This window comes from Gopherus flavomarginatus, chromosome 6 (genome assembly GCF_025201925.1).
Source record: "Gopherus flavomarginatus isolate rGopFla2 chromosome 6, rGopFla2.mat.asm, whole genome shotgun sequence".
Lineage (NCBI taxonomy): Eukaryota > Metazoa > Chordata > Testudines > Testudinidae > Gopherus > Gopherus flavomarginatus.
In genome coordinates, this window is record NC_066622.1 from 112,784,548 (window position 1) to 112,806,752 (window position 22,205).

At 39.1% G+C, this 22,205-nt stretch overlaps 1 protein-coding gene across 3 annotated transcripts in view; it reads right to left on the bottom strand.

Annotated features, from left to right (window-relative positions):
• Window positions 1–12,885: 12,885 nt before the first annotated feature.
• PPP2R2D (protein phosphatase 2 regulatory subunit Bdelta) overlaps window positions 12,886–22,205 on the bottom strand; it is a 47,399-nt gene continuing 38,079 nt past the window's right edge. For 2 of the 3 annotated variants that reach the window (XM_050959540.1, XM_050959542.1), the window contains 5 exons: window positions 20,433–20,610; window positions 19,369–19,533; window positions 17,605–17,774; window positions 17,433–17,524; window positions 12,886–15,047 (listed from right to left, as the gene is read on the bottom strand). In XM_050959540.1, the coding sequence (XP_050815497.1) occupies window positions 14,768–15,047; window positions 17,433–17,524; window positions 17,605–17,774; window positions 19,369–19,533; window positions 20,433–20,610 (885 nt within the window). In that variant the 3' untranslated portion in view covers window positions 12,886–14,767. The other variant, XM_050959541.1, reaches the window with a different exon arrangement.

Below are 22,205 nucleotides of genomic sequence, written 5' to 3' on the forward strand. Positions count from 1 at the left end.
CAAATAAGACATTAACCAACAATAGCTTTTTCGTCAGTCTAAATAAAAATCACTTTTCAAGAAAATATCACTTGGTACCTGCAATGTAAATTACATATGCTTTCTCAGTGGTTGTGAAAGGTGCCAGATATATTTATGTGTATCATATATTATTGTTTTGCACTAGCCTCAGAATCCTCCATATCAGGTTCAGGACCTTGTGGTGTTAGGCTCTATAAAGGCTTACAGTGTTGGGCCCTGATGTAGAATGGAGCTCCTGCTGGGTGCATCAGATTTTCACTGATTGCAGTGGGGGCTCCCAGCAGATGCAAGGGTCCAATCTTTACCGAGCTCCTTGGAGGATGGGGGCCTAAACTTAAGCATGATGCTACAAATGTGCATTGCCAAACACTGCAAGGAAGAGGTGACACCTAATTACATTGGCCAGCTATCTGCAAAACTTGATGGTTCCAAATCAACATTGGGAGCTTTTTGATTTTATATACTTAATATCAGCTATTCCCAACATCACTGAACTTAGGCATTTGAGTTAAATAAATGTACAGTGTTATGACAGACAGTTGCAAGGAAAGCATGTTTGTCAAAGGTTCAACACTTCTCCCCCTTCAATGAAAGGGAGAGCATGCTCTCAATCTAGATCAGTGCCAGCATCCTCCTCCAAAAGCTTCAGCAAAACAGAGGAGGAGAGACTTTACATTCTTTATGATTGGAAGGCTCTCTCTACATGCAAAGTGTACGGAAACAACTAAAGGCATGAATTAAAACCAATTATTTTGGTTCTAGCTTGGTGCAGACAAGCCCTAAGTCAGTGGTCCCCAACCTTTTTCAGATGACGAGCCGTGGCGGCAGACAAGCATCTGTCGAAATTCCACCAACAAGCGGCAACTTCAATAGGCGTCGCCGCCGAAATGCTGCCAACAAGCTGCGTCATCCAGAGGCAGTGGCATTTCAGCAGCAACGCTTCTTGATGACGCAGCTTGGCGGCTGTATTTTGGCAGATGCTCATCCACCGGCCAGTACGCGGGCGCACTTAGACACCCCCGCAGGCGCCATGGCGCCCGCAAGCACTACGTTGGGGGACCCCTGCCCTAAGTCAAAAATATAGCAGGACTTTTTAATTTCAAAAAGAAATATAAAGTGTAGAAACTCATCATCTCTCTCTTCAAGTCACCTTGAAAGGTAGGGTTCAATCCCTGAAGAGCAGTACAAAATAGTAGTCAGTCAATCCATTCTGATACTTTCAGAAAGAACAGGTGATTCAAAGGCAGCATTTAGCTTTCAGATTCCATTTCTCAGATAAACTTGACATCCTAACAGTGCTGTGCGTGGGTAATATAACTCACTGGGAAAATTCAAACTCCAGCATGGCTCCTGTTCTAGCACAAAAATAAAGGTGACTGATTCTCATGAGAGTTGCAGGTACTCAACACCTTTCTGCCTTCTTTCTGCACCAGCTCAGAGCCCCATTTACCTCAATGTGAATCCATCCACATGAAGCATTTTGCAGAGGTGGGGCCTACTTTGGCTGAGATCTAGTACAATGTAGAATATTTTTCCTTGAAAAGTCATGGAAACGCCATTGCTTGCGGCTTTTCAAACCACACTGAGCAAAGCATGAGAATACACTCTGTGGGAACAGTCCTGTGCCAGCAGAGGACTGGGTTTAAATAATTTCCATCTCCAATTAATATTAAAAGAAAGTTGTACTCTATATTTGCCAAGACTAGTGGGTACATTAAAATAAAATCAAGTCTTACCACAGAGAAGAGATCCAAATATACCTAGCTAATAAGCCAACAGAAAAAAACCAAACAAACTGCATAATTAAATATATTTTAATTTGTAGCTAATCCAGGAGACTAGGCCACCAATTCAACCATCTTTGGCAAGGAATAAAAACCATGATAATAAAGTGTTCAAAATAATTGGAGATCCTTATATTACTTAATACTTTAAGTATCAAACGAGAGATGTTACTACTTCAGTTTTCCCCTGATTTCAGGATCCTCACTCAGTAAATTTGTATTCACTGTTCTGACATGCTATACAAATCATGAAAAGTATTCCAAAGGAAAAAACTTCACTCATTTTACCAAAAGTGACCTTGGAGGTCATTTTAAAAGACATCTTGCAGGCAACTTCTAGTGTTATAGACAAGTGATTGTAGGACCAAGATTTCAGACTCACCCCAGACTCTAAATTTGTAGTCGTATCAAAGTGTTAAGTTTGCCAGCTGCACAAAGAGCACCCCATAGCCTTCTGAAGTCTGCACCACAGCCACAAAATATCTGCTAGATAATATCCTTAGCTGGCAGAAGATCAGCAGTTGTAGTGAGGTCATTCATACTGCACCTGAAATATGTGTTAATGAAAAATGAAGATCAACTTGACCAAGTAAAGATTCACTAGACTACACAGACCTTTTCACATGGTTGAGAAAAAGGCAAAAATGATGGATAAATGTAACCATATTATCACAGCAGTATTAATCTAGCACTATTACTACTATACTGAGCATTTAACAATATTATATGGTATATACTGTATGTAGTACTAGACTAGTTCTATCTTGTGGTCAAATGAATTGCTTTTCATATATGCAGTTCCTACATGGATTTCCTGTTTCAACTATGAGTTCATTTATACAAGCCTAGAGAGCTCAGAATACACTACAAATATACAAGTATAACTAGTGACCAGCTAGTGTATGTATTATGGGTATAGAACTCATTACATCCTGGGAATTAAAAAATAAACAAAAAGTAAATGGTTACTTACCTTACAGTAACATATAATGCACTAAGTTAGGAGCAATAAATCACCACAAGTCATAGCCAGGATCTGACCCAAAGAGAATCCAGAGACTTCTCATCCAGGCAAAGATTATAGCTCTAGTTGATATGTCCACTTGCTTGTCACCCAGTTGGCTTTCCTTATCAAGTACAGGACAAATTTTTGGTTTGAATGGCTACAGTTGAGTCTTGAACTTTGTATGTAGTGTATCCTTGATCTTATTTTCTATAGGATCTTTTGGAAGGAAGTACTCTGCTGAAGCTGTGACTTGTGTCTTTCACTGGTGGGTAGCTGCTTTACCCACACTGGGTTGCTGTTTACAGGAGGGAGAAAGCACACTGCTCATCCTGGTCTGGGGACCCATTCAGCCAAGAAGGAGTATAGTACAAATACCTTGACTATGAGAAATAGCCTGCGTGATGGCCCCAGGAGCCTGGAAGGATGCCTGTCTATTCCCCCAGGATCCTAGAACACCTGTAAGTACTGTAGGGGACACCTCTCTGGGCTTTACCATGAAAAGGAGGAAGGGATTTTTCACTTACCTCCCTGTAAGTGATGGTGCAGCCGCGTGAGGAATGGAGTCCTCACCTGTCTCTGTTCTGGTCACAGACTGCATGAAGTGCTAACAGTGCTTAAGTGTGGAGCCATCCTGTGGAGAGGGGGAAGAGCCAAGAGAGACCCCCTTCCCACTGGTCAGACTCGGAGCCCCTTTCCCTGGCAAAGTGAGAGGCCACAGGCTGAAAACCAGACCAGTATATCCCATTACACTTCAGCCTGTGAGAGAGCGTCACAGGAATGACAGGCTTCTCTTTGAAGAGAAAAGCCCCAGCAGAGAGACTCTCAAGGGAGAAGACAAAGAAGGGGTTTAAACCGATTTAACAATGCTCATTAACAATATGAGCTATGGCCTTTGGAAGGGGGTGCTTGCTTGAGTTGGCAAGACTTACCCATGAGCCAACTGTGGAGGATTCCCTTCTCCATGGGAATCCTCTGTTCTTGGTTAACTCTCCTATGGGAGTCAGCTTCAGGTGGAGTTGAGGCCCATGCAGCTGTCCAGCTCAAAGCCCCATTCCCCAGCAGAGTGAGGGTCAGCAGCTTGTGGCAGCAGGACATAGCTTGCCATCTCAAGCCAGGCACTGGCAAAGTGAGGGTGGATGGCTTGTGGACAGGACACAGTTCGGCTTCTGATGCTCCTGAAAAGCTGCCTACAGCACCTCTTGGACTTAGCTCAATGATTCTAGAGCTTCCTTTCTGCAATGGTGGAAGGCAAAAAGCCCACTCAATAGGTGCAGTACCAGAGAAGCCAGATGGTTAAAGCATCAATATTCTGGTAATTCCTAACCTCAGGAGAGAGAGAGGAGAGTTATCATCTGAGATACATTAATATTCCATGAACATGAATAAAAAATTAAGTTATAAAATAAAAACAGTCTGGAAAAACTGAACTGCTAACTTGTTCCACTGCTGGAGACAGAAAATCTGGTGACCTGAGCTGAGTCCTGGAGCCTCCAGCAATGCTGGACTACATCCAAATTCCACAGGTGGGAGGTATTCCTTATTAGTGGTGGATGAGGAGAGAAGCTAAGCAACAGAAAATTGACATTTTCACTTTTCACACTTTTATGGAAATGCTAAGATGAAGTCAAGAAATGACATGGTCTAGGAGAGAAAAAGTTAGGTACATCTCATACAGTTTGAATTATGGATATCTTCATGGAGAAGCACAGAAAAGCTGCATAATTGCATCATGTATAATTTGTATTTAAATATTATTTAAATTAAGCTATGAAATTAAATATTTGAGAATTCCACAGTCAATACCATTAATATAAATTTTTAGCACAAGCGCCTTCATCCTCTCTTCATACTATATTTTATCAATCTAGCTTTAAGGATTCCTAGATGATTTCACCACACTATAATTTCACATTTTGCAAGTTATATGAAAATGTGATATTAGTCTTTTTCTCTCCACTCTATCTGCCCTAGCAATAGAAAGTACCAATACTACCAATTAGTCTAAAATACAACTCTTTACTCAAAATTACATATCTGAAAATGTATCTATCTTTAGAAGTTTAAAATGCACACTGCATGAGCATGACCTTTATATTTCACGGAATCATACTCTCTGCATCTTCAACCAAGTGAAGCATTCCCTGTTATATATATTACTTAGACTTACGGGAGAAAGATACAAAATGAAATTCATTGATTTTCATTCTCAAGCTTACTCTTGTGCTCAGCTCCATAGTTTTCCATTGATTTTTTTTCACCATTAACTTATTTACCAACTCTTTGACTTGTAGCTGCATTCTCTCCATGTAGTTATTAGAAATGGTTGAGACTAAACCCAGCTCCTCCTCTCTGTCCTTTTTATCTTTCCAACCACACTTCCAAACTGAAGACTATGGCTTATCTTTTTCAAAAGGGTCTAAAGATTTTAGTTGCCTCAGTTTTTAGGTGACCAACTTGAGATCCCTTCAAGAGGGCTGCTTTTCATTCAGTGCTGAACAGCAGCCTTCTGAAAATCTGGCCCTCAATTTAAGCATACAAAATCACTTGAAAATTTAAGCACTGCATACACATTCTGGATCCACACAATAAATAGCTGTTCATACAGTGCTTTCTGCAGTCCAGCACTTCCCACAATTCTGAATGTCTGGAGCTGCTTTCCCCTCTTGTAAGTCACAGAGTCAGGTCAGCATTTTGGCACTACATAGTCCAGCCATGCTCCCTCTGCTCCTACTTGCTGCCAGTTTCTCTACCACTGTAGCAGCAGACAGTGACAGTTTTTTGCTGCCGCCCTTCCTCCTATTTTAACTTTGCCACCTTTTTGGGGACTTTTCAAATGGTGAGTTTTTCCCAGCTCCACCCAAGCCTTCTGTCCCAAACTGCAGTAGATCCTGGGTCTGCGAGTTGGACCCACAGATGGACTCCCCTATCCACTGAGGCGACCATGACTCCAAGAGGGGAAAAATGGACCAAAACACCAGTGCAGAGTAGAGAGAGGCTCCAAAAGTGAGGAGAACCCTGACCCATGAACTCAGGGGGCAACTTCCAGGGGACAGCTGCATAACAAAGAGGGGAGGCTTATGGGGCCACAAGTCCCCCACTCAAGTCAAAATAGCACCCTGGAGAAGCAGGGCTTCAAATCAGCCAACCAGGAGGGCTCTGAAAATGAGTTTTCCCCTCCCAGAGGGAATGGGAGCCAGTTGGAAGGTTTTGAGGCAGCTGTCTTGAGAGGGCTGCAGGCTGTAAGGAAGGCAAGCCACAAAAGGACTCACCAAAACTGCAGCAGAACTTCTACATTCCTAAAGCAATAACGATTAAAAAAAATCTAAAAGGGTCAAAAAGGGAAAGAAAAAGCATAAAAATCCAGGATTCATTGAGTTCTCTGATGACGACTCCTTCTGTGAGGAAGGTGAGCTGTCTGGCTCTCAAACTTGAGCAGGCTCCTGTGAGTAAACCTCAGAGTAAATTTCTCCTCTCAAAATCTTCCTGAGGCTGCCATACTCCTTCACTCCTCCTTCGAGGAAGTGATTAAATGGAACAAGACTGATAATGGGAAATATATTAACAAGAGCAATCTCAGGCTCTACAACATCCAAGAACCAAGGACTCTATTGCTGATAGCGAAGGAGGAGTTCTCCCCCTAAGGAACCCATAGATAGAAAGATGGAAGCCACTTTCAAGAAGGGATTTAAAGCCTCCACCACCACCCTCTCAGCATCCTTTGCAGCTACCTGCATTGCAGGAGTGTCTCCTTCCTGAAAGATCTCAAAGCTTTTAAAGACAGATCACCCTGACTGTGGCTCCACTTTAAAGAAAATCTCCATAGCAAGTTTGTAGCTGACACCTCAATGGATGCAATGAGATCCTCACAGCCCAGGCCATGGCTTCCAGCTTAGTAGCCAGGCATCATCTATGGCTTCAACCCTGGAAGGTAGATATTCATTCTAAGCAAGTCCTGTGCTAAGCTCCTTTGTTTTTGGAGAAAAGCAGGATAAGGTGGTGGCAAAAAATACAGAAAAACCCAAACAACATTGCCTTCCCCACTAAAAGCCCTCTGGAGAGGATATAGATTGGCCTTCAAAGAGAGTTGCTTCTTTCACTCATTAGCACAGAGGTACCAGCAGATTCCCCAAAGGAAAACAGAAGAATTGAGGTCCAGGGGTGAGGAGAAGTCTCTAGAAGGACCTCAGTCCCTCCTCTCCCCCTCCCACCCCAATTCATTTCATGATAGACTGCAGAGGCCTCCACCCAGAACTGAATCTAAGAGGCAGGATTTCCCATTTCCTAAAGGAATGGTTTTCATCAACCACAGACAAGTGGGTCAGTGAGACAGTGAGCCAGGGATACCCCCTCGAGCTGGAGGCTCCATCTTACCTGTTCTTCACACAGTCATTCAGCTCCGATGACCCCACTGAACAACCTGACTCAGAACAAAATTATGTCACCCTGTAGATATAGGAGTCAGAGTGTTCCCACAGAAGAAAGCTTCTCCTGGCTCCCTCCCTCGGACTTCTGAAGTTCACCCTGGCAGCAAATATCCAGTACTGAACATTCCAGTTCAGCCTATCCTCAGCTCTGGCAGATTTTAGAAAGATGATGGTGGTAACAGCCAGACTCAGGTTGCAGGGAACTCACATGTACTCCTTCTAGAATGACATCATGATCAGAGTTCCATCCCAGTCAGCAGCGCAAAGGGCCACGTCTTGGACATTGGAATCTTCTCCAGGTGCACAGCTTCATCATCAAGGCCAAGAAAAACTCTCCTTTTCAATACATAAAGTTATTTTCTTGCTTCAGAGCCACATGAGGCCTACCATAGCACTATGCCTCCAACTGCCAGGACGCCTGGTGTTGTGCATCACTCCATGGGCCCAATCACATATCAGAAGTCTTCAAGCCATTATATTAAAGGTGTGGGATCACTGCATGGAACACATGAAAAATAAGTACAGGTTTGAATGCAGGTGTTCAGCTCCTTACAGTGGTGGCCTGCCCATGACAATGACCACAAAGGCATGCCCATCTGCCTTCCAGATTCTTTAGTCCCTGCAGTCAGTGCCAGCCTGGAGGGCTGGGGAGCTCACTTGGTGACCTTAGCCCAAGGTCTGCGGAGCCATAGCATAAACCTCTTAGAGCTGAAAGTAGTCAAGCAAGCACAGTAAAGATTCCCACTCATCCTAAGGAGAAACTACATCCTGTTTCAACAATATGACTAAACCACCAAGGGAGAACAAGAAGTCCAGCACTACACATGGAAGAAATAGAAATAATGAGGTGGGCAGAGCAGTTCCTCCTTTCCCTCGGAGCTATCCACATCAAAGAGGACCTGAATCAAAAGGCAGTGTGGCTCAGCAGGTGGAAAGACAAAAACACCAAGTGGAGCCTGAATAAGGAGGTTTTTGATTTCATCGTTCAGATGTTTGGCCTCCCTCCCACCAAACTGTTTGCAATTCATAAAAATGCAGAAGTCAAAATATTTCACAAAGGAGGCAGACCCTACTGTGAGGTTTTGGGGAACACTCAGACCAGTGAGGGGTTCTGTCACTGTAAGTCTGGGTGCCTTAATGCTGTACTGCCATGGCTCAGAATTCCGACACAGTAGCCAGCCCACAAGCAAAGCTTTCACCTTGGCTTCCACCAGCCTAGTTACTTTTTGCGAGGTAATCCCAACAGCCTTTCAGTCACAGGTCTCCCCAACTCTGACTATCCAGAGTTCTTAGCTACCAGCCTCTCAGACTTTTCCCTCTGGCTCATCACCCCTGAACGTGTGAAAACAGCTCCCCCATTATAATTCACTTTTGCGCATACACTCCACAGTTTGCACACGAGACCTGTTTTGGGTGAAAATACAAAGAGCAAACAGAAAAATCAGATTCAAATATGAAATATGGTAAAACAAACATACAAGTTACACAAAAAACCAAAGATGCTATTTCAGACTTTACACTTCTATATCTGACACACCAGATTCACTTTTTTAACATAAAAGTTACCTATTCCCTCTGAACAGTTTCATAGTAGAGAGAGGCTGTCCTTCAGTTTCTGGATGAAGATTTCAAATTGAAGTCTCCTTTAAAATTTTTTTTTTTAAACCAACCAACCAACCCACTCACCCACCCGGCATGGACACTCATGGTTACATTGGACAATGGGAAGTTCTAGCTGGGATGTCTCAGTGTTTTCCCATTAACCCTAAAGGCTTTTTGTGGGTTGTACAACACTAGGTGCTCCCCTTCCTGCCTGACTACTTCACTGTTCTGAGGTGATGAAGCTGCACCAGTTTACAATCACAATTTTCAACATATGTATACACACAAGTGTATATGTTATTGTTATTGATGTATGAACATTAATGACCATCTAGTTCAGAACATTAAAAGCTCTCATGAAAGTCCTTTCTTTACATTTTTATACATATTAACAATGTGTACAACCAGTTGATTCAATTGCTTATTCTTTGGCGTTCAGAACCCCTGATCTCCCATCGCGGGGTCTGGACCTTGATCACCTCCTCCAGATCCATGGGTACAAATGCCTTATCACAGTTGGCCACAGGGCATACTTTATACTTTTCCACCCTTTCAAATACTGTCCAGAAAATGAAATAAGAGTAGGTGATGGTAATACTGGCTATTTCTCAATGGCCGAGGCAATCTTGGTTTTCCAGACCTGATAGAGCTGAAACTGGAGCCTCCACTCTAGCATCCTGGGAGACCAGACATCGTCTCTCAATGTCCTCCTTTCATCCAGATCCAAAATGGCTTTAACTAACTGCCTGGCTAGTGAGGAAGAAGCACTTGAAAGTCTCAGTCTGTCCTCCAGTGCTAAAACATGACTTTTTTCTAGGAGAGTATCCAGACTAAAAACACTCTATCTGGGCCAGATTCAGCAACTGTTGCCAAGAGAACATGAATTCCAGAAATCCAGGAATTCCAACCATTCTGGGATTTTCTCCATGAAGGCGGACAGAGGCTTCCAGCCCAGTACCATTGTGTCTGCTCTTCGTTGTGTGCTACTCGCAGGATTTTCTGGCTCCCTGACAGACAATCCACAGGGAGCCAGTTTCCTTCAAGCAGTCCGATTAGCCAGACCAGGGGTCAGGCAGCTCTTCCCAAAATGGGACCTTCTGCTAGTTTTGAGGGCTCTGACAAGCCATCCCCTTCAAACCTCTGACTTCAAAGTCAGCCTTTTATTTAGCCATTATGACTTGATTCTTAGTAGCTGTCACATCTGCCAGATGAGTGTTGGAGCTGGCAGCCTTATCTAAATGGGAGCCTTACTGTGTGTTCCATGAGGATAAGGTGGTGCTTTTGACACAAGAATCTTTTCTTCCAAAGGTAGACTGCCCTGCCACACTTCCCAGGAGGTTGTTTCCTTCCAAAATCACATCCAGCTGAAAAGGTGTGGCACACAGATGTCAGAAGAGCGCTGAAAATGTCTCAAGCATACAGAATCTATGTGAAGATTGGACTCCCTATCTGTGTCCTTCCACCTGAAATGCCAGGGACTCAGAGCTTTCAAGTCCTCCATTTCTAGGTGAATTCCACTATGTAGCATGCAAGCTTATAAACTCAGAGGTTCCTGTCCCAGAACGGATCACAGTGCATTCCATTAAATCTTTAGCGACCTCATGGGTGGAATGAGCAAAATGTATTCACCTGGAAATTTGCAAAGTGGCCACTTGGTCTCCAGCTTCATTAAGCACTATAGCGTGGGCCTTCTATCTTCTGCAGAGGCCTCCTTTGGCAGGAAGGCAATGCCTAGAAATTAAACTGAGTGAGCTCACAAAAAGGGGGACGGTGGGCGAGCACAGTAGATAGTACTTCTTTCCTATTGAACTTTTGTTTCATAACTTCCCAGAAATCCAGAATTGTAAAAATACTGGGCTGCAGAACAGAAATTTTCTGATAATTTATGTTATGCAAGCTTTACAGCTTGGAAATTGCTCCCGCTTGCTGCCAGATGAGTTGAGAAGGTGTAGCCAGACTGTATGGCACCATATTGATCTGCCTCTGTGAGCTGCAGACAGAGCAAAGTAACCCTAGATGTTCAGAACTGTATAAGACACTGCTATCTGAAAGAAAATTATCAGTAAGAAATTTTCCATTTCATCTATAGCTCTCAAAAGCACTTTATCCCTGTTTTACAATGGGGAAACAGAGGCAGAGGGTGAAATGACTTGTTAAGGTCACCCAGCAGGCTGAGCCAGGATTAGAACCTAGATCTCCTGAATCCCAGTCCAGTGGTCTAGCCACTAGGAAACATTGCCTTCCCTTATTAAAAGGAATTTTATACAACTGATTACAGCATACAAATCTTCAAATGTTCTAAAGGGAGGATCCTCTTGGATATGCTTGGTGCATTTAAAAACATCAATACATTATATGGGAAAGTATCAAAGGATAGATCAAAAAGGGAAATTTTGACACATCTGTAAATTCTGATACAAAGATTCAGGAGTTACACTTCTCATTTCCTCACATAATTGAAAATTACTCTCTCCTAAAGATTTATCATCCTCCTCAAAAATGTTTGCATAAAATAAGGATCCTTATTTCCTAAGCTGAACATTTTTACTTGCCAAGACGAGAGCTTGGGACTTAATTTCTCTTGCAGTAGTTGTAGACAACACATCTAGGCTTGAAGAATTCAATTTAAAAAAAATTGACCCATTTTATTGATGTATTTGTAAGCATTTTTCAATTTATCAATTTAAATTTTCATAACAGGGAGGGTGTCAGACTATTGAAATTCAAAAAGTTAAAAAAGTTAAAATTGCCAACACACTAAGTAAATAGCCTTAAAAAAAACCCAAACTACTAATAAGTTCAAGGAGCATTTTTCTATCATTACCTATCTGTAAATTTCTATCAATTTTTTTTTTAAAATCAGTTTTGGTGTACACAGTGAAAACATCTATCAGCTTTTACTGATAAATACTTTAATCCATCCAGTGCTACACATATCTAATGTTAACAATAGTTCCCCTGTTTATAACTTCCACTTGAAATCGTACTATAATCCTGTGTCCTTAAGTACTTAAGATACCATGGTGTTGGGTGCAGTATAACAACTTCCCTAGAAAACAGAAAATAGAAATCTCGCTCCCACCATCCCCAATGGAAGTTTTCATCCTGACTTCAACTGGGTCAGGATCAAGACTATTTAACTTGAAAAGAGTAACGTGGTGTTACAAACTGATTTCAGACACCAAACAATTGATTTTATTAATCACATTTTATTTACATGCAAATATTTGAAAATTGGAGTGGAAGAATCCCACTCACCAAAAAAGGACAAGAAAAATTGTTTCCAAGTAAGATGCGTGTTGAAAGCTTTTCTTGAATCACCAGCTGTTTAACCAAAGAATTTAAAACAAAATTTTTTTTTTATATGAAGTAGCCAAATATAATCTCTCTTACAAAATCCTTTAGTTTTTTCCTAATCGCACCTATGGTTTGGTGTTTGCTGGACACAACTACAATGGCTCTATAATAAGAACCTAACTGTATTTACAGTCATCCAGTATGGTGAGATGTCCTTCTGAATTAATGATCTGACCTTACGAACGTGTAGTCCCGGTCTATACTAGAAAATGAGTTTGGTTTAACTACACTGGTCAAGGGTGGGAGAAATCCATACCCAAGTCATGTTAAGCTGATGTAAGTCCCTGTGTAAACAGGACTAGATCAATGGAAGAATTTTTCCATCAACCTAGCTACTGCCTCTCGGGGAGGTGGATTACTTATACTGACAGGAGAACCCCTCATGTGGGCCATACATAATGTCTACACTGAAGCACTACTGTACCACTGTAGCATTTTAAGTGTAGAAAAGCTCTTACACATATTTAACTTTGCTCAGTGGAAAATTAATGGGTCTACTCAAGTGAAGTGCATAAGAAGTGTTTGCAGGAGATTCTATAGGCTTTTGCTAAATATACGTGATCATTTCCTTTTCCTAAGGAGCATACTAATTTAATATGGACGTACACATTGAATTATATAGGGGGAACTCTGCTAGAATTTCAATTTCAGAAGCAAAAAAGGAAAAAGTTGTCAAAATACACAGAGCACGTTCAGGTAAACATTTAAAATTTATTAAACTTTTTGGTCAAAATAATTGAACAAGTATATACAATCCCATTGTATTAGCTCTATTATGTATTTTAAGAACAAGGTCAAATCTAATGCTTAAATGACCTAGTTCCACATTTCAAGATTTGCAAATAGTGTCACAACCAATATACAGTATAAGATTTTTATTTAAACTTTATTCGTAGAACCCCAAAAAGTTACCTGTATTTACTAGCTTATTGTGAACAAGAGTGGCACTATGGACATTAATTGAGAGGGAAGGAACAGAGACATTTTTCTCTTGCATATCCATATCTGATTGAGTAATCATAATACACCTTCATTTTTATTAAAAATGGAGTGTAAACCACACTTCTGTATTTCATCAGGGAAGCTCAAAGGTCTAATTTTCAGAAGACGCCTCTGATTTTGCAGGCACATTTTATAGTCCTTACATATCTAGGTAATTTGATGCTATTAAAATGAGCCTGCAGTTATTTCAGGTACAATTTTACACCCACACCTATTTTGGGTGAAATACTGATGGATTAGTTTCAGGCTCTTTTGAAAAATAGAGTACCAAGAATTATTCTTTAATCTCCTGTTGTCAACAGGAACAGACATTACCACAAATGCATTTCATATCAGTATGTAGCCTCCATATAACCTGATCTCATGGTGCCAACGGGTTACAATACATTAAACTTCGTTATGTTGTGCTGCTGCTTGGCATAATAAGTTTTTTTTTTTTTTTTTTAACTGCAATGTGAAATTTAATATACATATTATGCCAATTTGTAATACTTAAAATAAAGTATATTTTTTCCAAAACAAAGGTATTCAACAGGTAAAAAAAAAGTAATGCACATAAGGTATGTGTCTATGTCAAACATTTGAGAGGCATCCGTTAAATCGGATTTTGAATTGTTAAAGCAGCAATTTTGTTGAATGTTTTAAGATATTTTTTCTTTCTATTCTAGGTGGTCTCTTTCTATTATGGCCCTAGATAACTTTATACTAACCTTTTCAATCTCCTACTTTTTGTATAAAGTATGATGTAATTTTACATGAAACCAACACAACTTAAACTAATACGAATTTTGTGGAAACTAATTTCAGAGTTTGAAATATTTCATATTACACGAAACTGTTCATACCTGCCTGTCAAAAACTAATGTTCTGGGACAAACTTTTCAAATCTTCCCATCAGAATTATTTTTCACAACCTCAATACATGCGATAAAAAAATAAAAAGACTGAATACATACTTTCAGATTTAAAAACACTTTTTATAGTTTGTTATTTTTATTAAGTGGTTTACACCAGAAGGTGTGATTATAGATACAGTTGGTGAGTAAATATACATGGAAATCTGCCTACAAACCCAACTCAAGACCTACCTAAATGCTCAGAGATAAAAACACCTAAGCCTAGATAAAAGGCCAGAGGAGGAATGTTTACAGGCATAAAGCACAATATATGTTTTGAAAGGCCCAAATATTACAGCAGAGAAAGAGCGCAGAGACAGAAATTACATTTTTATGACAAGTTTTCTTCTTGGGTGTTAAATTTTTGGTCTATAAACTGGAAATGAAGGCTCAGACTTAAATAAATACATTTGAGTATTGGCCTTTATTGAGCACTGTCCATCAATTCTGCTTCTTGTGGGCTTTTTCTTGTTGAAAATTGCAACTCACATCCCCCCTCACCGAAGGCAGAACTACACCATGAACTCAAAACCAGGCAAGCTTCTCTCCTTTATCTATAAAGGGAAGTAAGTGCATCAATGTTCTTTACTGGTAGGACAACAAGGCCTTCTCTTTTACAGAAACAACTGAGCTTAACTATGCAAGAAGACGACTCTGTCCTCAGATAAGCCATCTTTAGTTAATTTTGTCCTGGAATATATACAAGTTATTGGTGGCAGCTACAGCAATGATGTTCTCTGTGGGGTGCCATGCTGTATGAAGGATCTTCTTGTTGAAGTCCAGACTGTCAACACTTATCTCATCTTTCTTTCTCTTACCACCTGTACACACTTTGCGTGGCTTTAAGATGGCACGAGGTTTGCTACTTTCTCTTGATGCTTCTAATGTAATATCCCGTCGTGTGTTACGGTCAAACATCCTAAAGAAATTGTTGTAGGAGCCAGTCATGATAGCACTGTTTAAAACCAGAAGAAAGGGAAATATTTTACTTGGATTACTAGAGACCATAATACATTATTCCACTGCAGTCTGCCTCTAAGTTATTTCTTCTGTGCACAGAACAAATGACTGCCAGCGCTCAAGTTTAAGACTACAACCTTGCACTATATTCTTTTCCCTCTTACTTTATGTCCTTCCTCATTGCTACTCCTTTGATCCATCTTCCCACGTTATTTATTTAAAACACCACATTCACCACTGCCTTCTCTCCAGCTGTCTCCCCACCCCCTTGCTATCCTACACATCCTCTCCCCTCACTGTCTCTTCTCTTACAGACACAAACAAATCATTCATGACCTTTCCCTGCTCTAGCCCTCTGGACAAGCACAAGAGAAACTGGCTAGTGAAGTAGCAGCACGCTCCCCCTCACAGCAGAACTGCCTCTATTCTTACTCTAGTATTATCCCTTCCCTACCCCCTCTTCATCCTACAGCACTGGAAGCAGTCAGGGGGAAAGCTAGTCCTTGAGCAACCACCCAATTCCAGCTAGCAGTACCAGAAATGCAGGGCAGCTCTCCTGCACTGCAGACACTTGGATGTGTATTTCAAAACTGCCTCCTGGAGCCCAAAGCCACTTCCCAGATACCAGTTATCTCTACCTTCCCCTGATGAGAACAAATTATAAAAGTTAATACAAAATATCTACATCACAGTGAAAATTTAATAATTGAGAACAGTGTAAAATACGTTGACTTTATCAAAATACAAAGAATACTATACTGATTGGATTATACTAGAGAGGGAGAGGAAAAGAACTTCTCTGGGGTGGAAACAGGGCCACATAATTTGTATAACAAGGACGATATCAGAGCCTTAACTACAGAACAGGTTTGTTTATATATAACATTCTAAATCTATGATAGTTCTTTTGACTTTGAGAAATCAAAAAGGTAATGCAGGTAACCTTTTGCCTGCAAATTTCAGAAAATGATCAACTTTGTTGAAAGATATTTAACTCTTGCATTAGCAAAAATGTAAACAGATTGACACCACTCCTTTCTGGAACTTGATACAAGCAGGGTAGGATTGCTAACATTCCATGTGAGATTTTTGCTGTGACCCTAATAATAAGCTCTCTGTCATGGTTACAGATGTAGCTGTACCTCTGTCCTCTTTCTTATCTCACTGAGTGCACTCCTTCAGGTGTTAGGCTCATTCTCATATCTATCCCAGGGTGGAATTTTGCAATGCTCCCTCTCCTTGACTGGGACCTAGGCTACAGTACCTTATCAAACATTTCTGCCCTGCAAATGTCCCTGTGTTTGGGCATCAGGTTTTTCCCTTCGAGAATCTGTGACCAGAGGTCTATATTGACCAAACAGCCTTCTTAAAACAAAAGCATTGTTTATTTTGCAGCAGAAACAAAGCGTATGGGGTAAAAGGATTTTAAAATAAATAAGTTTATATGCATGTCTATCTTATTTAAGAGTCCTATCATCCCACGATGTTGACATAGGCAGGTCTAGCTTCCCCAGAAGCGTGGAGTGAGTTGTTATGTCAGAGTCTCATTTTACTCTGGTTCCTTGTAGGTTTTAACTCCTGCTGAGAGCATGTTCCTATTTATACCTTGCTATGGTTCTTTTGTTCTTTGGTATTTGGCGGGTCCTGGCCAAATCCAGTTTTGTAGACTGGCATTGTCCCTTAACAACTCTCCAGTGTTTGCTGATAGGTAGCTCTCGAGCCATTCTTCTCCTTCCTGCCTGTATTTCAGACATACCTCTATTGAGCTAATATCAATATATTCATGCAGTAAACACCCAATAATCAGGGCAACATACAGTATCAATAAGTTATCACAGTGCAGCTACAAACCACTGCACTCTTGTATATCACTTTTTATCCAGAAATTTTAAACGTTTCCATGGATCATGTAAGAAAACAAAAAGCTAGAAGACATAAAACTGCATTATATAGCTACCTCTATTTCTGCATGTATCATTTACCTTCAATAGCAAATTTAAGGACAGAACCCAAAGAAAGGTTGGAAATAAAATTAAACAAAAACTGATCTTTCAAAATATTGAAACCCAGTTATTTTTTGTCTTATTTCAAAAAATTATGAAAAAAATTGTTTCAGGATAGTTTTAAAATTGAAATCCAAAAAAGCTAGTTGTATGCAACCGCAGCAATAATTTATACTGAAATAGGGTTAATTGAGAGAAAGTTTACATTGCCTTTGCCACCTCTTCGAGGGTGCAAAAAAAAAAATTTAAGACCCTAATCTTGCACATTGCGTTCAAAAGGACTGTTCACATATACTTTACATAAGCATGTGTTTAAGTGTTTTCAGGATTGGGGACTAAATTTCTGAAATTAACCTTATTTCGCAAGTTAACCTTACCTATCAGAACCATTCCAGCAGCACTCGAACTTGTCAAAGATGCAGTCATTTTCATACAGAGAACAAAGCTTGCTTCGAAGATATTCATGAACCTTAAAACATTTAAGGAAATGTTAGACAGATCTAAAAAAGAAAGATAATATTTTTTAATTTTAAAAAAGCAACACTTCACCTGATATGTCTCTACAGGCCTGTTTTCCATATTGAGATCCCACACTTTAACTGAAAGGTAGTCTCTTGTCATCATGTATCGACCACTGTGACTGAATTTTACATCAGATATTGAGGAAATAATTTCTGAAAAGAATGATCTGCTGCTAGGATCTTCAGGCTCTTCAAAAACTGTAAATAAAGATGTAAAGTAAAACTGAATCCAATACACCACATTTTACAAATGGCAATGTTATTCAGTATTTACATACTTTAAAATCATGGACCTGAATACTAAATCCTCCATTTAAAAAAAGAAGAGAAAAGGAGACCATAGCCCTGCTTAGTTTTGTGGGATTTTTTTTTTTTTAAAAAGGTGATCTTTCTTTAAAAAAGACACTAAGTTCTCATAGCTGTATCACTAGCTGTTAAGCTCCAATGGGTTCTCCCATTAGGACATATCAAGAAGCTGCAATTCCTGGAATTTGAGAATGAAGTTAAGAAGCAGAAACTAAAAAAAATGATATATGAAGTTAAATTCAAAAGTTACTGTGTTCCACTAGGACTACCGATTATTCTATAACGTTATGATAAAGTAAGTCTAAAATTTTTTAAAACATGAAACAATAAGAGAAGTCAGCATCTCCAGTGTACATTTCTTTTACAGATCCCACATATTTTAGTAGTGCTGTAAGGTACATGGTTTATTTATAAGTGAGTATAAATTGCACCACACACAAAATTTATTGAAAGAGCAAGTTTGTATTTACACTGAAATTGCAACGACGATCTTTGTTTGCTTTCTTGAAACATGCTTTTTGGTTAGGTTGAAAGTTATTTACTCTTAATTCTTCAAATCAATGACAATATGAACCATTCAACACCAAGGGAATAATACCAATGTTCTTTCTTACAAACCTTTTAAAAAACCTCATAGATTACTGTACGTTTTACAAAGTAAAGGAAACTATCAAAAATATGACAAGTTAGATTGGCCATTGACATTTCCAATTATATAAGCTAAGATGACTAAAAAGGAAATGCACCATACCATACTTGCCACAATGTTTAAGCATTTTCCTTCCCCAATAAAAAACCTCATCTTTGCTACAGTATATGAGCTTACCTGGAAATATCAATGCAATTTAGGTCAACCCCAGGAAGTAGATATATATAAAATCATTACTACTGTAATACAACCAAGAAACAACAGGCTGTGTGTAAAGATAGGCCCTATTCCTTATGGTGGAAATATAAAAGCTTTCCTCACCTATATGAGGCTGTGTGGCTCAGTGCTTCAAAAACACTGGCCTTTCACCTCTGGGAACTGGCTTCAAATCCAGCACAGATCATTATGAATAAAATTCATTCCGATAGCTGTAAATGGTCACAAATGAAATGGGTTCTGGCAGCCTCAGCCCAGTTCCTAATGCACAAAGGTAGATGTCAATAAACTGCCCTGAACTGGCACTTGTTAAGCAGATACCTTTGAGAAGCACCAAGACTGAGTCTGGACAGAAGACAGGTCTCACTGGTGCCAAAAGCACTTGAGTCACATCATCAATTGTCTCATGCTACACTTCTGCTTGCTGATGGCCTAGAACAAGACAATTAAAATGTTCCATTCTACAAAACGATGACTCTTTACCTTTGTAGGTTCTTTAACAATAAGCAGAATTTGACATTTTAATGTTTGTTTATATAAGTAGAATACCTACATCGTCTCGTGTTGTATATTACAAACAAGTCTATAAAGCAAAAAGATAGAATATTCTATGTTACTTACATTTTGAATGCCTATCACAGAGGGCTGAAGAACGCATATCACAGAGTCGTATAGTTCCTTTGCTACTACTGTAGACAAACACATTACAATGATGTGGGTGAAACTCTGCGGCAGTAATCACTTCTGTTAGTTCCTCCATGTTAGCAGGCTTAATATCTACAATGTCTGAAAGTTTGTTGGTAAAGGCAACAAATAGCATTTCACTTTTATTGCTTCTAAAATAAAATTTCAAAAAAATAGAAAAAGAAAAAGAAAAAAAGGTTATGATTCTGGTATATTTTTAGAAGCATAGGGTGAGTTCTTCCCTTCTGCTTTGGGACATCTACTCATTGTAAAAGGATAGGAGCAGCATAAAAATAATCCTGGGCTGGTCCTAGAATCTGTACCCTACAAACTAAAAATATTTGTGTGGAATTTTTTTGCAGGATCTTACAAACTGAACACTGAATAAGCTTCATTCCCCTTATGCCCTGAAACAACTTAATGGCTATTTTATATTTCTTTCATCTTTGCTTTTATTGCAGACACCTATGTTACTTGCCAAAATATCTCTTGGACCATTTTGGCCTGAGATGGGCAGCCTTAAGCCACAGCAAAAGGGTCACTTTCAGTATTGTTTGCTTGATGTTACTTTATATCAAGATTAACATCAGACTACACAGCTAACACTTTGAATACAATAGGAGACAAAACTCTTTAGCAAAATGGAATTCTTTATTTTATTTTACATATATTATCAATAAGCACATTTAATGGAAGACTCACTCCTACATTTAAGATATATGGTCCCAGCATTTCACCTCATCTTCACTTTCTGCTCTGCAAAATTAAACTACCTAAACTCTACATATCTTCCTACCTGCAGCTTTCCATTTCAAAAACATGTTTCACTGTGATTTAGTGCATTTGAACTAATGTTTAAATATATGACTAGAGTTAAATGAAAGTATTTAGGGCACTTATGTTTAGTAAAACTGAAGATATAACAATAAAAATCTTTCTATTAATAGTGAAAACAGAGAAATTTTATACATAATCATAGAATTCATACAGGAAAAGGATACTAAAACTTCTGTCTGTGATTTCTAAATGCCATAGGTTAATTCTTAGGTCATCCGCAGAAAGGTATGTTTCATGATCACTATTTACTGAAATAGAGTTTATGTGATACGTGTGTGCATTTGCAAATATTCTTCGGGGACTTGCTTCTACCATTAGGTCCATGGGTTTCAATATTGGCACCTGCAAAGGGGAAGAGAAGATATAAAAACTGACTTTTCTTGTATGTGGGGAAAAAGTTCACTGTAAAGATAAAAGAGCTAATAATTTGTGATTCAAAAGTTTACATTAAAGATGAATTAATTCTGCTACTGTATAAATAGTCTTATTTGCTATTATGTAAATTAATAATGTAGACTACAGAAATCTGATTTTCTCAATGTATAGGAACACAGTTCACTTAGTTCTAGGGCACTTTTCAAATCGACTAGGCAAAAAAGTATAATAAAAAACAGTTGCACACCCTACTCTGACTTTCCATATTAGCAGTCACAAACTAGATCTCAGAATGTCATTTTTTTGCATTTCAAATATGTAAGGCTCTCCCATACTTCCCCATCGAGAGATAAGTACATGTTCATATGGAACAATTTAGAGATACTCCATTTGAAACTCTCACATACCTGAAAATAAATCTTCTGCAGTTACTTGTAAGATCTAACACAAAAATTAGCTGAACAAAAGAGATCTAAAACTGTTTACTTTGAGCATCTGATAGCAGTTGGTGCACTGTTTCTCCTTTAAAAATCAGTTAATCCCTTCTACACAGCAACAAGGGAGCTGAAAAACCCTTAAAACAACATTTTAAAATGGAATGAAAAAAACTATTTGAAAGATGAACAACAAGAAAGTTAATTTACAAATGAAATCAACTTGACCATGTCCTCATAACATAATCTGATGCTCTTTTTACTGAACTATTGACAAATTATTTTTAACACACCAAGTGGAAAGGTAAGAGAATGGAAACTTTTTTTTTTAAAACTTAGATACAAGGTTTTTGGAGTTGCCACATATCTTGTTTATTATATAAAAAAAATTCTTCTTCTTGCCACTAATGATTAGTCACATTTTAACATTTACGGTTAAAATGCAAGAAAAAATATAACTGATGAAGTGGAGTGCTAGGATGAGGTGGACTAAAAATAATATTTCAGGGTACATGACTTTTATTATAAAAGAACAATCAAAATCCAGAACACTAGAATTAGTGTAATTAAGGAAAGGTTAAGCAAAATCTAAATTACAATTAATGCAGTTAAGTGTGAAAATCTCCTTTAACTCCTGGCTGTAAGGCTGCACAGAGGAACAGTGGGCACATGAGCCATACAGAGGGCTTCCACTCTCCATGCCCAGGGGAAAGACCCTCTGTGCCAGTTTTGTAGACCAGTACTGAAGGAACGGGGATGTCTTTATGTGAATCCAGTAGGCCTAACACTCCAATTGCTACAATTGCAATTCTGGAGTACCTGCTGTTCTGGAGGGGAAGTCACTATGTACCACATTGACAAAGATACATTCCCTGCATCTAGTCATTTAGGTTTTATGTGGGTGAAGCAAATTTCTTTAAAAAGGAAAAAGGGTGAAGTAAAATTCACTCAATGAAATCTAAAAGTAACCTTTGAAACTAGAATGTGAAAATGAAATAGCATCAGGTGAACATATTAAGAGACCACCTGAATCATTCCTGGATGATCAATTATGAAAACATACAAGTGTAAATATCACCAAATCTCAAATAAAAGGTACATATGTTATTAATAAGTTACTGATAAAAT